At 53.0% G+C, this 20,726-nt stretch overlaps 1 protein-coding gene and 1 long non-coding RNA gene across 5 annotated transcripts in view; one reads left to right on the top strand and one right to left on the bottom strand.

Annotated features, from left to right (window-relative positions):
- LOC120857870 overlaps nt 1–18,823 on the top strand; it is a 22,671-nt gene extending 3,848 nt beyond the window's left edge. The window contains exon 2 of the long non-coding RNA XR_005719758.1: nt 18,730–18,823. This is a non-coding gene — a long non-coding RNA (uncharacterized LOC120857870). The remainder of the gene's footprint in view (nt 1–18,729) is intronic.
- Nucleotides 1–20,726, bottom strand: part of TEAD4 (TEA domain transcription factor 4) — a 59,594-nt gene that overhangs the window by 14,840 nt on the left and 24,028 nt on the right. Inside the window, exons 2-4 of one of the 4 annotated variants that reach the window (XM_040233725.1) lie at nt 15,977–16,231; nt 712–776; nt 261–323 (exon numbers count right to left, since the gene is read on the bottom strand). In XM_040233725.1, coding sequence (XP_040089659.1) covers nt 261–323; nt 712–776; nt 15,977–15,983 — 135 coding nt within the window. In that variant the 5' untranslated portion in view covers nt 15,984–16,231. Of the gene's footprint in view, nt 1–260; nt 324–711; nt 777–15,771; nt 15,830–15,976; nt 16,232–20,726 lie in introns of those variants that run through there. The other 3 variants (XM_040233726.1, XM_040233727.1, XM_040233724.1) reach the window with 3 other exon arrangements.

The following is a 20,726-nucleotide window of genomic DNA, read 5'->3' as shown; positions in this document are numbered from 1 at the left end:
ACACACACACACACACACACACACACACACACACACACACACACACATGGCTGCCAGTCAGTGGTCAGTGTCCTCTGCTGGATGGGGGAGACAGGTTACAGGCTGAACCCCACTTTCCTCAGCACCTTGAAGCCCGCTGGCTCCGCAGGCAGTCCCGAAACCCATGGAAAGGCTTTTCCTCCTGGGAAAAGAGCCCAAAGTCCCAAAGGCCAGCCCTCCTGAGCCCTGGGCCCTTGCTCCCACTGCCATCCCTGTCTTACCTTTAGCTTGGCCTGGATCTCACGGGCTTTTCGCCGAGCCAGCACCTGGATGTGGCTGGACACCTGAGGCAGGAAAAGGACTCCTGTTCCCACCTTCTCCCTGAAGGCCACTCCCCACGGGGATCCCCACGGCCCTCCACCCACCACAGCCCCCCATCCACATCACAGACTGACTGAATGAATGAATGAAAGATCCATCACCGATGGGCCCTTGGTTCTGCCCTCCCCGCTAAACAGAACTGCGGTCCTCCTGCTGGCCAGGAGAAGCAGGGAAGGGGTCTCTCTCCTCCCAGTGACGGTGGCGGGGACCCCAGGGAAATCGACCGTCTGGGGCACACTCAGTGGAGGATCCCTCCCGAGCTGGCCCCCAGAGCCCACACCTGGCCCCGCAGAGGGCCAGGCCCACCCCGAGAGCCACCGTTGCTGCCAGGGCACCCGCGCCAGGGCCCACCTGCTTCCTGGTGCGGGTCTTCCCTGTCCGGAGCTTGATGTAGCGGGCAATCAGCTCGTTCCGACCTGCAGAGACACACAGCCTCTCAGTGGGAGGGCCCGAGGGACCCCAGCCCTCACCTCTGCCCACCTGCCTGGCACTTGGGGTGATGATTCTGCAGGCCCCTGCCCCCCCACCCTCCTTAGATCCCAGGGGTCTCCAGGCAGCAGGAGGGAGCCAAGGCCTTGCTGGGGATGGTAACCTGAGGACACGGTGACAGGGCCATGGGTCTCCGGCTGGTGGGCACACAGCTTGAAACTCCCCCCGCCGGAGCCTCCCCTCACCTGCAGCCTGGCAGTCACCTCTGCTTATGCCTCCCCTGGGGCCTCCCTGCCTTGGCCCTGGCTCCAGACAGCTCCCTCGATCCCCACCACCTCCATGAAAGAGCAGGACTGGACAGGGTGTCTGTCTTGTCTGTGGGCAGGAGAGGGGACATGGGACGCAAGGAGCATCTCTGGAGGGGGACCCACGGCCCTGACCCGGACACAGCTCCAGGGCTCCTGCTTCCTGCCTGCCCAGCCTCCTAGAAGAGATGCTGCAGGACCCCATGTCCTCCCTGGTCATAAATGAGATCAGGATGAGGGCTCCCTGCCTTCCAGGAGCTCACCACCTGTGTGGCCAGACGACGGCCCAGGGCCTGCATCCAACGGGGCCCACGCCGTATGCTCAGAGGACGAGGCCCCAGATCAGGCTGGGTGGCCAGGTGAGCCTTGAGCTGCACTGACCACTGGTAGGATTAGACCATAAAGAAGGGCACTGGGGGAGACGGAGGGTGAGAGGGTTTGAGCAGGAGTGATGACCTCCTTTCTCCACCTATGGGCACAGTCGCCAGCCAGCCCAGTCCTCTGGGCTTGGCTGAGCCAGGAGGCCTGCGGGGGGTGAGAAGCTGCTGATGCAGGGGGGGCAGCGAAACGAGCAGGCCACCCGCCACCTGGGTGGTAACCAGGGCACCCAGCCAAGGCCACGCAGGTCTCCCAGCTGACCTCTCCCCACTGCCAAGGCTGAATCAAGAGCTGCCCTCAGGAGGTCTTGTCTGCCAGGAAGACTCGCCAGCCTAGGAGCACAAACCTGTCTGTGTCAGAGAAGGAGGGGGAGGTCTAGACCCTGGGGACACTGCCTGTGGGCTGATCTCTCTAAGCCCACGGTCCAGCACCATGCCCCTTCTCAAAGCTTCCCAGGGAAAGGTATTCCGCAGGCAGTCCAATGGACGTGTGACAGTCCTACTCCACGTCTAACCAGAGGCAGTCATGCTGCAGCTATGAACAGCAGAGAAGTGGGTCACGGGCTGGGAATCGAGGAGCCAGGTTGCAACCTGGCAGCTCCACAGGCAAGCTCTGGGGGCTCACTGCTCACTCCCTTCTGGACCCTCACACGGCCTCCTCATCTAAAACCTGGGCCCTGATGGCCACAGTCTCGTCATTCAAATGTATCCAGATTGTACAGACTTGGGAACAAACCTGAACTCTGGCTCAACTGCAGTTCTCTGGAGCTCAGTCTCCCTTCCTGTTAATCAAAGGAGCTCCAGGCCCACAAGAAGAGTCCACTGCCAACAGTTCAGGGACAGAGGAAAGACGGGGTGGAGGTCCTTGGGGCCCCGAGGCCGAGCACAGTACTGGTGGGCATGGTGCCGGCAGTGGGGGAGCCGATGGGGACCCTTTGGTCAGCATCCGGGATCCGGTTCTCCTGCTGCTCCAGCCCAGCCCTCATAAGGGCAGCAGCCCATCACTTCTGTGTCTGTCTTTTCCCGCTAGATTCTTAGCATCAAAGAAGAGGGGACCACACCTCCCTTCAGGTCTGCATCCCCAGACTTGGCATCTCTGTGTCAAATGAATGAACGAGTCTGCCAGCAAAAGCTGATGATTCTGTTTTCAAACTAGGTTGGAATCCAGCCCCTTTTCCCCCATCCACCACCACCACAGTTCAAGCTACCACCTTCCCTGGCTGAATTCCCTGCTCTGAGTCCATTCTCTACACAGCAGCCACTGTGATGCTATTAAAACTCAAACTCAAGCCCCCTCCAGGGGCTCCCACCTCCCTGCTTAGAAAGTGTCCAAATCCCTACAACAGCTCAGAGGCTCCCCCAGGATCTGTCCACACATCCCCAGCTCAATCCGTCCCTCACCCCACACCACCAACCTTTGAGGCTCTGAGCTTTTGCTGGACGTGCCAGGCCTTCCCACCTCAGGGTCTTTGTATGTCCGGTCCTCTGCTCAGAGACCCTTGAGGCCCACTTCCTCACCTTCATGTCCCAAAGGCAACTTTGGCTCAGCGGCCACTAGAGGGGGGAACGTGTTCCCTAAACACCCCACTGAAAGCTGAGGTCACCCCCTCAAACCCCCCAACTGCCCGTCTACCCCTGACTCCCAACAGGAGGAAATCTCCTGTTTATACCTAAAACTAAGAAAAGTGCTGTACAGAGCAAGCGCCCAGTAAATGCTTGCTAAATGGATGATCTGACATTGATCACATCTTCTGTGGGAAAAGTGAGTTAAATTTTAAGTGCAAATAGGGGACTTTCCCGGTAGTCCAGTGGTTAAGACTGCTCCCTTCAATGCAGGAGGGTGTGGGTTTGATCCCTGTTCAGGGGAGCTAAGATCCCACATGCCTCACAGGCAAAAAACCATACCTAAAGGAGAAGCAACATTGTAATAAATTCAATAAGACTTAAAAAAACAGATCCACATCCAAAAAAATATTTTTTATGGCTGATACATGTTGTAAGGTAGAAACCAACACAACACTATAAAGCAATTATCCTTCAATTAAAAATAAAATAAGTAAATAGAAAAAATAATTAAAGAAGAAAAAAATATGCAGATAATCCACTTTTGATGAGTCTGGCATCATTCTCAAAGTGCTCTCCTAGCCAGGTCTCCTTTGAGCCTCTCAGGGCAGAAGCAAATCCAGATTTCCATGGGGCCTAAAGCATATGAAAACTGTGGGGCTCTCTTTGAGAAAAGGAAATTAGAAATACAGAGAATTAGGTTCAGATCTTTTGGAGGTGAGGATGGGCTCATTCTCTTGATGGTGGTCATGGCTCCATAGATGGACACATGGTCAAACCTACCAAACTGTCCACTTCAAATATGTGTCGTTTATTGCATGTCAATCAGATTTCAATAAAGTTATTTTAAATTCTTAATTAAAACTAAAAAGTTTCGGAAATTCCCATGGTTAGGACTCTGTGCTTTCACTGCTAGCTGCTAGTTGTTCAGTCGCTCAGTGGTGTCCAACTCTTTGCAACCCCATGGACTGCAGCACGCCAGGCTTCCCTGTCCTTCACCGTCTCCCTGAGTTTTCTCAAACTCAGGTCCATCAAGTCGGTGATGTCATCCAACCATCTCATCCTCGGTCGCACCCTTCTCCTCTCACTTTCAATCTCTCCGGGCATCAGGGGCTTTTCCAATGAGTCAACTCTTTACTGCTAGGGCCCAGGTTCAACCCCTGGTCGGGGAATTAAGATCTTGCAAGCCACACAGTGCGGCCAAATAAATAAAAGGAATTTTAAACATAAACAAATTAAAAGTTTAGGCACCTGGAAGGGGCCCAGGCAGGTGAGGGCCCTGAAGCGTGAGCCTCACTGACTTCACTGGAAATGCACCTGCCCCACAGAAGCGCAGGCAGATGGAGGATCTCACCCAGGTGGGCACAGCAGATGCAGGGTTAACGCCCGGGTTCGAGGCCTGGCTCAGCCACTTGGAAGTGGCTCCGGGCCTGGCAAAGAAGGTGCTCCGACTGCGGGAGGTCACCCCCCGCCTGGCCTCCTGGCCTGGACATGGTGGCACATCCCTCACTGCTGTGCGTGCTCAGCTGCAGCCGACTCTTTGTGACCCCGTGCACTGCAGCCCGCCAGGCTCCTCTGTCCGTGGCGTTTCCCAGGCAAGAAGACTGGAGTGGGTTGCCATGCCCTCCTGCAGGGAATCTTCCCAACCCAGAGATCGAACTTGCGTCTCCTGTATTGGCAGGCGGATTCTCTACCACCGCATCACTTGGGAAGCCCTGTTAAACAGCAGCCAGGAGGCCCCTGCTCACCCCTGCCCGAGACCGTTTCTCCCCACATCATCGAGACCCCCCAGGTCCCGAAGACAGAGCCCTACCCAGCTCTAGAACCACCTGTGTCTCTGCTACAGGGTCCAGGAGCTCTGCCTCCAGACAGGCCTCCTGGTCCTGGGCACGAGGCCAGCAGTGGGGCCAGAGGAGCCAGACCCAGGGGTCCAAGGCTGGCTCGGCTGTCTCTGTGCTTCTCTCCTTCTGGGGAGATTTGCCCTCCTCTCCCTGGCCGGCCCCTCTCAGACCATACCCCATCCAGGTCCTTTGTGCTGATCAGCAGTGGAGGATCCTGGGGTGGCAGTGGAGCCCCGGATGTCTTTGGATGTCTGGAGCCGAGGGGGACAAGCAGCTTCCTTCCTGCACCCTGAGGTCCTCCCAAGGTCAACCTGGCCATTCTATTGCCTCCAGACCAGCTGGCATCTGATCCAGACTTTATACAGACATAGGGAACTGCTGTAGTTTCTTTCATTTTTGTGATGATAGTAATAATAATGAATGCTTATGGAGCAAACAGGCACCTGTACAAATACTGAGTGAAGACAGTATCTGCTCTATATGTGTTCACACTTTTGCCCTCCTGGGGCAGCTGTTCTATCTTCCATTCCAACCACAGGGAGATCGAGGCACAGAGAGGTTTACAGGCTTGTTTACATCACAGGCAAGCCCGTGGTTGAGATCAAATCCAAGCAGTCTGGTTCTCTCTCTCTGTTTTTTTTCTTTTTGGCCACGCTATGCCGCATGTGAAGTCTTAGTTCTGTGACCAGGGATCAAACCTGCATCCACCGCATTAGGAGGAGGAAGTCCTATTCACTGGACCACACAGCGAAGTCCCTAGAGCCGATCTCTTAACTTCTCTTTAACATAAGAGTGAGAGGACCGACCAGGTGGCCCCAGGGGTCCTATGTAGCCTAAATGAGAAGAAACTAAGGCCCAGAGAGGGGACATGATTTATTCAAAGTCACATGGTTTATTACTGACCCAGGGCCATGGAACATCCGTTTTCTAAGGCCACACCCAGGGCTTCCCAATGGCTCCTTTTCCCCATGGATGGTCTGGGAGTTGCCCGAGACCTTTCTACTCCACCTTTCTCTGCCAGTTCCCTCACCACCACCCAGCCCTCTGCGTGAAGTCCTTAGTGATGGCTCACTGTCCCTTGCCCTGACCCTGCCTGGGTCCTGCAAGGACAGCCAACTATCTAGATCAAGAGCCCGTCCCCCTACTTTCACTCTCTCCTGGACCGTGGCCCCCAGGAATGTGGAAGCCAATGTGCCCGATGTTATGGGGATGCCAGAAGGACCCCGGAGCCTGGGCAGCAGCAGAGAGACAGGGAGTGTGCAAAGCCGCTAAGCCACAGTGAAGGCAGCAGAGAAAAGCAACGGCAGAGGGAGTGAAGTGAAGTCACTCAGTCGTGTCCGACTTTTTGCAACCCCATGAACTGTAGCCCACCAGGCTCCTCCACCCATGGGAGTCTCCAGGCAAGAATACTGGAGTGGGTTGCCATTTCCTTCTCCAGGGGATCTTCCCGACCCAGGGATCAAACCCAGGTCTCCCGCATTGCAGGCAGACGCTTTACCCTCTGAGCCACCAGGGAAGCCCAATGGCAGAGGGAACCTAGTAGGAAATCCAGATGAGCCGGTGGGAAGACAGGAGACCCGCACCCTGTCCCAGCTCTGCCCCCAGCTACAAACCCCCTCTGGGGGCTGAGATCACAGACTGGGGCAGCGGGAGGCCAGCTTGGACCAAGTGGAGGCCAGCTGGGGATTGCAGTCTGGCAGTGACCTTGGCCAACCCCAGAGAGAGTCTGGGTGGGGCTGGAAAGGACATCCCACCAGAAGGTAGCCCATGTGTCAGAGAACATGTGCCCAAAGCCCCCACCCAGCTCACACCCATGACCCCACCCTCCATGGGCAAAGACAGCCATAGGGATTGACCCTCAGGCTAAAGGTGGGCGCTCCCAATGCAGCGGCCCAATCCAGTATCCTTGCCTGCAAAATCTCATGGACAGCAGCCACACCAAGTGACCACCCCCGACACTGAAGCCCACACCCGGAGTCACACGTGTTCTGCCAGTCACCTCAGGCTCTTCCTCAGTCACACATGAGCCCCACATGAACCTTCAGTTAGTGTTAGTGTTAGTCGCTCAGTCATGCCCGACTCTTTGCGACCCCATGGACTGCAGTCATCCAGGCTCCTCTGTCCATGAGATTTTCCAGGCAAGGATACTGGAGTGGGTTGCCATTTCCTTCTCCAGGGGATCTTCCCAACCCAGGGATCAAACCCGGGTCTCCTGCACTGCAGGCAGATTCGTTACCAACCAAGCTACAAGGGAAGCCCCTCATGAACCTTTATGCCATCTGTAAATCCTGTCTGGGACAGGCCTCTTGTGTGTCTCATCCCCTCCCTGCACCAGCCCTCCCCCTGGGCCATAAACATGTTCAAAGTTTATGTCCATTAAGAAAGGTCGAAAAGACAGTTGTTTTTGCTAATATTGACAATACAGTCCTATTAGAACTAGTTTTCTCGTCAAAGCTATGGTTTTTCCAGTAGTCATGTATGGATGTGAGAGTTGGACCATAAAGAATGCTAAGTGCTGAAGAGTTGATAGATACTTTTGAACCATGGTGCTGGAGAAGACTCTTGAGAGCCCCTGGAACAACAAGGAGATCAAACCAGTCCATTGTAAAGGAAATCAGTCCTGAGTATGCACTGGAAGGACTGATACTGAAGCTGAAACTCTGGTTACCTGAGTAACCAGAAAAGACCTGGAAAAGACCCTGATGCTGGGAAAGACTGAGGATGGGAGAAGGGGATGACAGAGAATGAGATGGTTGGATGGCATCGCCGACTCGATGGACATGAATTTGAGCAAGATCTGGGAGTTGGTGATGGACAGGGAAGCCTGGCGTGCTGCAGTCCATGGAGTGGCAAGAGTCGGACACGACTGAGTGACTGAATTGAACTGAAAACTAGTTTTCAAAGTTGAAAAGGGCATGAGCTTCCCCTTTGAAGCAAAGGGAGACATTCAGCAGAGTCCTCACAGGGAGGGAGCTCTTTAGAGGAGCTGACATTTCACTCTTGCAGTGGGTGGCTGCGGAGGAGACCAGCCACCCCCCCCCCCCGCCAGCCACGCACATGGCCTGGCCTGGGGGCCGCTCTGGCCAGGGGTCAACTGAAGCTATAAACACCTGCAGCTGGAGGAGAAGGCTATTTGTGGAGAAGACACTTTTCAGGCCTGACATCCGAGCTGTCACCACCATTGTCCCTGGAGGGCTCTAGGACTTCTGGTGAAATCCAACCCCATCTTTGGGCATGCCCACTCCTGCCTCCAAGCCTGGTGCGCAGGCTCTGTGGCTCCCTGGGCTCAAGTCATTTGAGCCCCTCCAAGGCAGGGAAGAGGTCCCCCACAAGTGCTGCAGCCCACGCTGTTCACTGGGCACCTCTCGGCCCGCAGTGACACCAAAGACTGTGCCGTCTTTCAGCAAGAGCGGGAAAAGGTGCTCAACATCGCTAACCTTAGGGAAATGCAAATGAAACCATGAGATACCACCTCACACCCAATAGAATGGCTACTGGGGAAAAATGGAAAATAAGTATTGCCAAGAGTGTGAAGAAATTAAAACTTGTACGTTGCTGGTAGAATGTAAACTGGTGCAGCCACTGTGGGAGGTAGTCTGGTAGCTCCTCAAAAAATTAAACAGAATCAGCACACGATCCAGCAATGTCATCTCTAGGTGCACACCACAAATAACTAAAAGCCGGGTCTTAAAGAGCTATCTGTACACCCATGCGTACACTATTCATAATACCCGGAAGGTAGAAATACCCACATATAAATTAATAGCTTAAATGGATCAATAAGATGTGGTCCAGCCATACAATGGAATTCAATGGAATTATTCAGCAATTAAAAAAAAAAAAGAACAAAGTTCTGACCCAGGCTGCAACGTGGATGAACCTTGAAGGTACTGTCCTGAGAGAAATAATTGAGACACAGAAGTGCAAGGACTGTATGATTCCACTACTGTGATGTACCCAAAATGTTGTTGCTATTGTTTAGTCACTAGGTTGTGTCCAGCTCTTTGCAACTCCGTAGACAGGCTTCCCTGTCCTTCGTTATCTCTTGGAGTTTGCGCAAACTCATGTCCATTCAGTCAGTGATGCCATCCAACCGTCTTATCTCTCTGTCACCCCCTTCTCCTCCTGCCCTCAATCTTTCCCAGCATCAGGGTCTTTTCTAATGAGTCGGCTCTTTGCATCAGGCAGCGAAAGCATTGGAGCTTCGGCTTCAGCGTCTGTCCTTCCAATGAATATTCAGGGTCGGTTTCCTTTAGGATTGACTAGTTTGATGTCTTTGCTGTCCAAGGGACTCTCAAGAGTCTTTTCCAGCACCACAGTTTGAAAGCATCAATTCTTCAGCACTCAGCTTTCTTTATGGTCCAACTCTCACATCCATACCTGACTACTGGAAAAACCATAGCTTTGACTATGCAGATCTTGGTTGGCAAAGTGATAGCTCTGCTTTTTAATACACTGCCTAGGTTTGTCATAGCTGTACCCAGAATAGGCAAATTCATAAAGACAGAAAATAGATTAGAGGCCATCAGGGCCTGGGGGGAGGGAGGAATGGGATTTACTGCTTAATGGGTACAGTTTCTGTTGGGAAGAAGGAAAAAGTTCTGGAGATGTCTGTGAGGATTGTTGCCCAACACTGTACATGTGCTTAATGCCACTGAGCTGCATACTTAAAAAGGGTCTGGATGGTACATGTTAAGCTCTGTGTATTTTCCCACAATAAAGTATATGATGAGTTAGTTGGCTGTTCACATGAGTAATGTGAGTATATGTGTAATATATGAGCAATAAAATGAAAATATATGAGTAATAAATAAAACCACCCCCCCCCAAGGTAGTATTATTACTCTCACCATTTCTCAAATAAGGAAACTGAAGCTGAAAAGAGGTAAACAACATGCCCGAGGCCACACTGGCCCCTGGACAGAGTGGATGTGGGCAAAGGTGCCCATCGTCAAGCCTCCAGAAACAGGAGGCCAAGGACCCAGGCCAGATGAGGGAGACACACAGCACAGGGTGGCGGAGGGTCCTAGGATCACAAGGAAGCGGACAGAAGTCGACTGAGGCTTCCTGACCTGTGCCGTGCCTGCAGTGACCAGAGCCCCACCCAGGTCCAGTCTATGCTCTGCCTCTTGCAAGCTAGTGATTCACCTCTGATGAGGGCTCCCAGGTGGCGCTAGTAGTAAAGAACCCTCCTGCCAATGCAGGAGACATTCGAGACGCAGGTTCATCCTTGATTGGGTAAGATGCCCTGGAGGAGGGCACGGTCACCCACTCCAGCATTCTTACCTGGAGAATCCCATGGACAGAGGAGCCTGGTGGGCTACGATCCATAGAGTCTCAAAGAGTCAGACACAACTAAAGCAACTTAGCATGCCATGCATCTCGGATGGGCCCTGATCACAGTGCTTTGCCCAGATCCCCAGGGAAACCCCCAAACCCACACGGCTAGTCTCCACCTCTGGGCCAAGGATCACTCCCTTCCGCCCTCCTCCACCCAGCCAAGCTCCACTTCCTCCCAGAAAGCTCCCAAGGTAAGCCAGCCCCTGGCTGACTCCTCTACCCAACACGAGTGCCATCCATTTTCTTTAAAAAGATGTTCCTCCGGCATCTCCCTCAACCATGAAGCTGGCAAGAACAGAGACCATGGCCCCAGCCAGGCCTGGTCCTGGATAAGAACCACCCGATGGCTAACAGGCCACGAGGCACCCAGGGAGACCCAGGAGAAAGAGGGGTCAGGAGGAGGGCAGACACAGATATTTGGGAGATTCAGAGCAGCGTCCAAGAACGTGAGGGGCCTGGTGGGCAGACAGGAGGAAGGACAGGAGCAAGACAGCAGCCGGAGGGAGAGTGAGGCCACTGGGGCCAGACTCACCTCCCACCACCTGCCCACGGGGCCAGAGCCAGGCTGGGCAAGGAGGTCAGAGTGACCAGCAGCGCCAGGGTGAGGGTCACACCATGACGGGGCAAAAACAAAGGCTGCCGTGAGCCGGGGAAGGGGAGCCCCGGCCCAGGAGAGGCTTGGCATAGACAGGTCCCTGCACCCGAGTATCACCTGCATGTCTGTCTGACCCTAATCAGTGGCCCTGCTCTGGGTGTGTGCGGGCTGGGCTGGGGGCAGGCCTGAACCCCCATCCTCAGAGACTCCAGGTCTCGGATATTCCTCTGGGCATTTTGCACTTCCTGCCTGAGAAGCCAGCTGTCTACTTGGAAGCCAGGTTGAGGCCTCTGGATGGAGGGTTGGGGGTTAGGGGGGGAGGGGAGGGGCCCTCCAGGGTGCCCAGGGCTCAGGTCAGGCGGAGGCACAGAGGGTGGCAAGAATGGGTCCGGGAGCCGAAGAGGGTGGTGAGCAGCCCGAGGTCTGAGTCAGCTTGGCCGCAGGTCCCTCTCCCCCTCCCCCTGGGCCTGGGGCCCATCCCACGCCCAGGCCTGAGCTCAGAGTTATATATACCCCCCAGCTGGGCCACTCACTCGGGCAGAGAGCCCTGTCCACTCCCCGGCGAGGCCCCACCTTGGCTCAGCCCCCGCGCCTGTAAGAGGAGACGGGGAGCTGGGAGAAGCCAGGGTCTGGGCCCCGGGCAGGATGTGTACCCAAGGAGGACAGGTGCTGTGGGGGCTGGGTCGGTCACCAGACTCTGCAGGGAGTGGGGGAGGCCCCCCTCCGGTCCCCCTGCCCAGAGCCTGACCCACCTGAGCCGGGGCCAAGCGGGAGCTGAACTGGCTTCGAAGAGCTCACCAGGGCCACTTGGGGTGACAGGGAGCGCTGAGCAACGCCCCCCAGCCCCCACTTACTACCTGAGCGACTCGGGGACTCAGCCTCTCTGAGCTTCTCTCTCTGCATCTACAGAGGCTGTAAACCCTCCCTACTCACCCCTCCCCGCCAAAGACGGTCACTATGAAGCTCTGGCCTCCTTGGCCCCTCTCCTCTTCCTCCACCTGAGTGGCCCCCCACCCCCTCTCTTCCTCCGCCTGGGTGGCCCCCCCACCCTCCGCCCCTCTCTATCTCTGGGCACACGGGAAGGAGGGCCACAAAGGACACCAGCAAGACCCACACTGTGAGCCACTGTCTTCATCCTGCTTCCCCTGCCCATCGGCTCCCCTCCTGCCAAAGAGAATTCCACCCCCGGGCCTGCTGAAAGTGTACCTGCCTTTCCCAAACCCTGCCTCAGTCGCATCGCCAGGGGACTAAGCTCAAGTCTCCCAACGTGAATAGAGATAGAAATAGCCACTCATAACGACTGTCAGTCTGGTCAAGGCTATGGTTTTTCCAATAGACATGTATGGATGTGAGAGTTGGACCATAAAGAAAGCTGAGCACCGAAGAATTGATGCTTTTGAACTGTGGTGTTGGAGAAGACTCTTGAGAGTCCCTTGGACTGCAAGGAGATCCAACCAGTCCATCCTAAAGGAAATCAGTTCTGTAAATTCATTGGAAGGACTGATGCTGAAGCTGAAACTCCAATACTTTGGCCACCTGATACGAAGAACTGACTCATTTGAAAAAGACCCTGATGCTGGGAAAGGTTGAAGGCAGGAGGAGTAGGGGATGACAGAGGATGAGATGGTTGGATGGCATCACCAACTCAACGGACATGAGTTTGAGCAAGCTCCGGGAGATGATGATGGACAGGGAGGCCTGGTGTGCTGCGCTTCGGGGTCACAAAGGGTCGGACATGACTGAGCGACTGACAGAACTAAACGATTGAATAAACTGAAGCGTTCACCCAAACGTCTGTCAACTGAGTCAACAGCTATGCACCACAGGGTCCATCCATATGACGGAACGTGACCCAGTCTTTCAAAGGAAGGGGGTTCTGACACCCGCTACGTACGACGTAGAGGAACCTCGAGGACACGATGGTCATTTAAACAAGCTGGACACAGGAAGGCAAGCGCTGTGTGATCCCACTTACATGAGGTCCACAGAGGAGTCACAGCCACTGAGACAGAAAGTGGGTGGTGGGCACCAGGGGCCGGGGGGTGGGGGGGCGGTGCAGGTGAGTGTTTAAGGAGGACAGAGTTTCAGTTTGGGAGGATGAGAAAATTCTAGAGACGGATGGTGGGGATGGTCACACAACCATGTGAATGTACTTAATTTCACTGAACTGCACACTGAAAAATGGTTAAAACGGTCAATTTGATGTTCCATATACTTTACCACCATACACAAAGGAACAGCTGGTCCACAGAGGCCCTCACACACTGTCCGCTGGCTCTCCACGGTTTGCGATCCCTTGGGGTCTTCCCCACACGGCAGTGACCTCAACTTCCTCCCCATGCTGAGCGCCTCTGCCCACCTGTGTTTGCCAGGCCCTCTGTCCCTTGAAAGCAGGAAGAGAAATCCTGCCAGGTTCCCCGGGAACCCATCACAGTCCCACCAGGGACCTGCCAGCTCTCCAGCCACCCACCTGCCCCTCCCTGCACACCCTGCCCTCTTCTCACCCTCACTCCTCAACTCGTGACCAGCAGGCACCCCACTCTCCAACTGAGCAGTGGGAAGCACCCCAGATACTCGAGACCCTTCCTCCCCAGCTCCACGGGCAAAGCCTCCATGAAGCAGCCCCATCTGGACCCACGGATGCTCCGTGCACAGTGCTGCCTCCTCCATGAAGCCTCTGCAGGGACCAGAAGTAAGAAGCAGCCACTAGAACAGGGGTCAGGCAGGGCGGCCTAGGGGCTGACACAGGGCCTGAGTAGAGCCACGGTGGAGGGGCCAGTAAGGAGGGATGAGCAGCTTTAACTGCTGACCAAGGAGCAGACCCGGGGTCCAGAAAGGACCTTGCTTCCCCAACAAGCAGGGGAGAAGGAGTCCTTTGTCCTCACAGGTGAGGTGCAGGTGAAGGGTAAAGGAGGCAGGGCTGTGTGGCTCCACAGCACCCCGGGCCAGTGAGTAAGAGGCTTTGGGTTTGGTCACTTGAACTGAGTTGAACATTGTCCCCCCAACATTCATGTCCACCCAGAACCTCAGCACGTGACCTCATCAAGAAGCAGGGTCTTGACAGACATAATTAGTTAAGATGAGGGCGTATTGAATATAGGGCTTCCCTGGGGGTTCAGTGGTAAAGAATCCACCTGCCAATGCAGGAGACACAGAAGATGCAGGTTGTATCCCTGGGTCAGGAAGATCCCCTGGAGGAGGAGATGGCAACCCATTCCAGTATTCTTGCCTGGGAAGTCCCATGGGCAGAGGAGTCTGGTAGGCAATAGTCCACGGAGTCATATAGAGTCAGACACGACTGGGCACACACTGGATTAAGGTGGGCCCCCGATGTCTGGTGTCCTGATAAGAGGAGGACACACAAGAGACTCGGAGGGGACAGCCATGTGACAACAGGGTCAGAGACAAGAGTGATGTGGCCACAAGCCAAGGGCACCAGGGCTGCCAGCTGCCACCAGAAGCCAGGAGGGAGGCTTAGCACACATCCAACCCTACAGACCCCCTTGGGTTCAGACTTCTGGCCTCCTGACCCTCCAGAGGATACATTTCTTTGTCTAAGGCACCCCTTAAATTTGTGGTGATTTCTTACAGCAGGCCTAGGAGATGAGTTGGGTCAGCCCCTAAGGGCCCCTCACAGTTGACGAAGCATCTGTGCTGGGGGCAGGGCATCTGGCTTGGAGCCATCTCATTGAGGGCAGAGGGCGAGCCAGGGAGCAGCACCCTGAAGCACCTCCTTTCCTGGGAATCACAGCACGGGAGCTGGAAGGCTTCCGTCAGTCACAGAGACTCCCTTGCCTGCCCAAGACCCATGTCTTAAGCTGGGTGTCCTGGGGGACTTTCCAATGGCTGAGCTGAGCCTCCCAATGGCTGTTACTATTTGCTCTGCTTCCCCAAAGCCTTCCTTCAAGGCTATGGTTTTTCCAGTAGTCATGGATGGATGTGAGAGTTGGACTATAAAGAAAGCTGAGCACCGAAGAATTGATACTTTTGAACCGTGGTGTTGGAGAAGACTCTTTTTTTTTTTTTTTTTTGGAGAAGACTCTTGAGAGTCCCTTGGACTGCAAAGAGATCCAACCAGTCCATCCTAGAGGAAATCAGTCCTGAATATTCATTGGAAGGACTGATGCTGAAGCTGAAACTCCAAAACTTTGGCCACATGATGGGAAGATCTGACTCATTTGAAAAGACCCTGATGTTGGGAAAGACTGAAGGTGGGAGGAGAAGGGGACGACAGAGGATGAGATGGTTGATGGTATCACTGACTCGATGGGCATGAGTCAGAACAAACTCTAGGACTTGGTGATGGGCAAGGAGGCCTGGCGTGCTGCAGTCTATGGGGTCGCAAAGAGTCGGACATGACTGAGCAACTGAACTGGACTGAACTTGCTTCCCCAGATACCGTATCTTCCACCCAAAAGTCAAGACAGAGCCTGGATGGGAGCGGAGTTTGGGGAGAATGGATACATGTATATGTACAGCTGAGTCACTCTGCTGTGCACTGAAACCATCACAATAGTGTTAACTGGCTATACGCCAATCTAACATGAAAAGTTTAAAAAACAAAACACAGTCACAGAAGTCAACACAGCCCCAGGCGAATGGCTCAGTCTACCAGCTGCTGGACACTGAGCATGTTCCCAATCTTAATGGCTCAGGAAGACCTAGCCTTCCTGATCACTGTCCTCTCTGGGGACACTCCATCTTCCCTGTGTTCGGTTACATGTATGCTCACCTCCCCCACCGCCCCCACCCCAGCTGGTACACAACAGACTCCTGCCTGGGGGAGGGAGGGAGGGAGAGAATGAGCAAGGACATCTTCCTAACACCCTTCACAGTCAAGGTGGGAAGCTGGGAGAAGATCAGGCATTTGCCTGGGGGGCGGCTGGAGGGATTTTCCCAGCCTGCCCTGGGGGGATGTTCTGCCACTTTTCCAAGTCTTCCCCTACCACCTTCTTACCAACCTCCACATCCATCCAAGGGCATCTCCTCCAAGATCCTCCCATCCCTTAGGAGTCCAGACAGAATAAAGCAGTGTCCATCTGGGAGGAGTCCCAGGAAGTCACACCCCTCCATCACTTGGTGGGAACCTGGTTGCTGTACTGAAACTATTTCCAGGACTCAACCCTGAACAGGGGTATGGCTGCCCAGACCCAACTGCCTCCTTACCATACATCTTGCCTTCATCCGACAGGATGATCTTGCGCCGACCGCAGGGCGGGTAGATGGCCAGGGCCTCCTGGAAGCTCTGCTCAATGTCAGGGCTCCACACGCCCTCCGCGTCATTGTCGATGGGCTTGTCCAAGGCCTGGCTGCCCCCAGAGACGTTGCTCCCCTCGGGGGAGTTGGGAGAGCCCCACTCGTTGGAGGTAATGGTGCCGGCCTTGCCCTCCAAGGCTCCGCTTGGAGGAGCGCCCGTTGGACCTGTTTGGGCAGAACCAGGAGGGCATCAGTGGACGAATGTGTGGATGTGGGGCAGGACACCCAGGGAGCGCCACCCCGGAACTGGGTGCTCCTTTCTTGCCCATCGCAGCACAGGAGCTCGAAGAAAAAGGCCAGGGACCCCAGGGAACAGAGTGAGGCAGAAGGTACGGGGGTCAAGGGCAGGTCATCTTCAGCCCATCACCCTCAGCTGCCCACCCTGTGAGAGCTCAATGACCAGGCCCTGATTGGGGGTCTAAGACCCAAGATGGCACTGGGAAGTCAAAAGTGAGGACCAAGTATTAGGGTTGTTCTATGTTAAACCACAAAGGGGCAAAAGAATGCAAAATATTGTGCACTGTTGGTGGGAACGTAAAGTGGTACAACAGCTAGGGAAAACCGTATGGATGTCCCTAAAAAAATCGGACTACCATATGGTCCAGCAATTCCACTTCTGCGTACACAGCCAAAAGAACTGAAAGCGGTACCTCGAAGACATGTGGGTACACCCATGTTCATAGCAGCATTACTCACAATAGCCAAGAGGTGGAAGCAACCCAAGTGTCCATGGATGGATGAATGGATAAGCAGAACATGGTGTCTATATGTTATACAGTAGAGATGAACCTTGACACTTTATCCTAAGTGACGTAAGCCAGTCACTAAAGACAAATACGCTGTGATTCCACGTTTATGATGTCTGAGAGCAACCAAAGTCATAGAGACAGACGGTAGAATGATAGTCACCAGGGGATGGAGCGGGGAGGAGGCAGGCAGTTGCTGGGTACAGAGTTTCCGTTTTGCAAGATGAAAAAGTTCCGGAGATCTGCTGCTGCACAACAATATGAATATACAATTTTTTTCCTGATTTTAAGTTTACCTTTTATTTTAAAAAAATTTTTATGGCAGTACCGTTGATTTACAATGTTGTGTTAGTTCCAGGTGTACAGCAAAGTGTTTCAGTTATACATATATCCCCTTATGAATATACTTTGACATGACTCAACTGTATCCTTCAAAATAGTTAAGATGATTAATTTTATGTGTCTTCTTAACCATCATTAAAATATGAAATTAAAGGAAGCATACAAAATAAAATGCAGGTCACCATTCTCCTACTTCATCCCAGCTCAGGCTGTTTTTAGAGGAAGAGTCGAACCCTGGCAGATACTCGGGTGTTAGGGCTTCCCTGGTAACAGTCGGTAAAGAATCCGCCTGCACTGCAGGAGACCCGGGTTCAATCCCTGGGTCAAGAAGATCCCCTGGAGAAGGAAATGGCAACCCACTCCAGTATTCTTGCCTGGGAAATCCCATAGACAGAGGACCCTGGCGGGTTACAGTCCATGGGGTTGCAAAGAGTCAAACATGACTAAACATGAACAACAGCAGCAGCACATGCTAATAATCTTAAGGCAGTTTTGGATTATAAAAACCAGGTGGGCACCAGCTACCTCCCAAAGCCACCAAGCACCTCTGCAAAGGAGGACCCCCTCCCCATCGCATGTCAGCCCCTCCCTTCTTCCTCATTAGCCATCAGGAGCAGTGTGATCCAGCAGCCCAAACCCAGGGCCAGGAGTCAGAACACCTGAGTTCCCACCCACTACCATCCAAGACTCTCTGAGATAAGACCTCCCCAAGCATTCCTCCTCCCTGTCTCTCTCTTCCCCAGGCTTGTTAGAGGCACCACTGTTCACAGAGAGGTGGGCATGAGGGTTAGCACGGTCAAGGTCACAGTGGAGGAAAAGGAGGAGCTGAGTGCAGGGCAGCGCCTCCTGGGAGGGGTGGAGGGTCTAAGGAGCTTGGCCTGACTGCTGGCACAGACATGCAGTCGGAAGGAGGGTAGAACCACTGAAATTCAAGGCAGGAACCCCAGCGGAAACCTAACCCAATCCCCTCAGCTTGAGGATAAGCACCCTGAGACCAGGGAGGCCTAGGGATACACCGGAGGTCATGAAGCCAATCACTAGTGCAGCTGACTCTCGATCTCTGCCCCCTAGGGTCCCAGGTTTTTCAGCATAACAAACTTATATCGACCTCCTCTGTGTGGCTGTTAAAATAAGTTTTCCTACAGCCACTATGGAGAACAGTATGGACGGTCCTTAAAAAACAAAAACTAGACCTACCATATGACCCAGTGATCCCACTCCAGGGCATCTACCCAGAGAAAACCATAATTCAAAAAGATACATGCATCCCAGTGCTCACTGCAGCACTATTTACAATAATCAGGACAGGCAAGCAACCTAAGTGTCCATCAGCAGAGGAATGGATAAAGAAGATGTGGTACATATATGCAACGGAGTATTACTCAGCTATAAAAAGGGATGAAACTGTGTCATTTGCAGAGATGTGGTTGGACCTAGAGACTCTCACACAGAGTAAGTGAAGTGAAGTGAAGTCGCTCAGTCGTGCCCGACTCTTTGCAACCCCGTGGACTGTAGCCCACCAGGCTTCTCCGTCCATGGGATTCTCCAGGCAAGAATACTGGAGTGGGTTGTGAGGTCAGTCAGAAAGGGAAAAACAAATATCATATATTAATGCATATATGGGGAATCTCGAAAAATGGTACAGATCTGATTTGCAAATCAGAAATAGGGACACAGACATAGAGAACAAATATTTGGGACGCCAAGGGGAAAAGGAGGTGTATGGGATGAACTGGGAGATTGGGACTGACATATATTGATAATATATATAAAATAGATAACTAACAAGAACGTACTGTATGGCACAGGGAGCTCGGTGCCCTATGGTGACTTAAATGAGACGGAAATCCAAAAGAGAGAGAATATATGTATCTGCATGGTTGACTCACTTTGCTGTGCAGCAGAACCTGATACAGGGTTATAAAGCATCTATATTCTCCAAATTAAAAAAAAAAAGTTTTCCTCAAAGTGTGTCTGAGGGTGTCACAATAATACTGGGATGGGTTGCCATTCCCTCCTCCAGGGGATCCTCCTGACCAGGGATGGAACGCACGTCTGCTACATCTCCTGCGTGGGCAGGCGGATTCTTTACCCCTGAGCCATCAGGGAAGCCCAGTAATGAAGCCGCTGAGTTTTAGTGGCCACACCTATGCGACCTTACACCAGAGGCATGCAGGGTGGCTGTAACTCAGTCCTCAGAGAAAAGGTGGACTGTTCATAAAATACGACGTGGACGATGGTCCGTCTTGGCCTAAGCCCTAGGTATAAAAAAGAATCGTCTTTCCTCGGAATTTGCAGCCAACGTTCTGCCCTTAAGTGGATTTGAGATCTGAATTTTATATTACAGGAAGCCCCAGTCAATTCACAAAAATAAACAGTGACCCCAGGCTAATAATCTCTAAATAGACAATCTTAACTCAGACTGCTGAGACCCAAAGCCTTGCTAAAGAATCTCAAAATCCAAAATGACAAATATAAGAGGCAATGATCTCAGAGCTTCTGAGTATGGTGCCCATGTGAATAGGTGGGGAGAGGGGCTGCCCACAGAAACGGCGTGGAAGCTTGCTTCCTTCCCCAAGCCACGTCATGTGCATACCTGGCATCTGCTGTTCCTGAGTTACATCCTTTCATAGCAAAGTGGTAGGCTGGTAAGTGAAACGTTTCTCTGAGTTCTGAGAACCACACTAGCAAGTGAGTTGAACCCAAGGAGGTGGGGGTCTCTGGAACTTCCAATCTACCTATGCGTGCGTGCTCAGTTGCTTCAGTTGTGTCCAACTCTTTGTGACCCCATGGACTGTAGCCCACTAGGTTCCTCTGTCCGTGGACTTCTCCAGGCAATAATATTGGAGTGGGTTGCCATGCCCTGCTCTGGGGGACCTTCCCAACCACTGAGCCACCAGGGAAGCTCCCCAGTCGGTCTGTAGTTGATGATAACCCGAACTTGCAGGGTGAGGGCCGTCTTGCAGGCCTGAGGCTTTAGCCTGTAGGAGCCCGTGCTATTTCCAGATAGATAATGTTAGAACTGAGTTGAATTGTAGGGTAAACACTTGCTGGCTGGTGACGGGAAAAACACCTAGTCACAGATTGGACTTGGTGACCAGAACTTTTAATGATTAAACACTAAAAGTATTACACTTAAAGTCAGAAATAAGATAACGAATGCTCACTTTCAACACTGAACACTCAACACTGTAACAGAAGTCCTAGCCAGCACAGTAGAATAAAAGAGCTCTGCAGATTGGAAAGGAAGAAGTAAAATTGTCCTTGTGCTTAGGAATTATGATAGAAGATTGAAAAGAAACAAACCATAAGTTCAACAATACCAATATAACAAAATCAATTCCATTTTTATGCCAGAAACAAGAAATTTGATAACGCAATTTCTTAAAATATCCTGTTTAGATACAAAGTCATAATTTATCGAGTAGTGATAAATCCAACAAAGGATGAGATCTTTACAGAGAAAATGGTAACTGCTTTAAAAGATATCATTCTGCATGAGACAGGGTGCTCAGGGCCGGTGCACTCGGATGACCCTGAGGGATGAGATGGGGAGGGAGGTGGGAGAGGGG

The sequence above is a fragment of the Oryx dammah genome, unplaced genomic scaffold (assembly GCF_014754425.2).
Source record: "Oryx dammah isolate SB20612 unplaced genomic scaffold, SCBI_Odam_1.1 HiC_scaffold_29, whole genome shotgun sequence".
NCBI classification, from domain to species: domain Eukaryota; kingdom Metazoa; phylum Chordata; class Mammalia; order Artiodactyla; family Bovidae; genus Oryx; species Oryx dammah.
The sequence above is the reverse complement of the archived record's forward strand: the minus strand, read 5'-3'. Positions and strand labels throughout refer to the sequence as shown.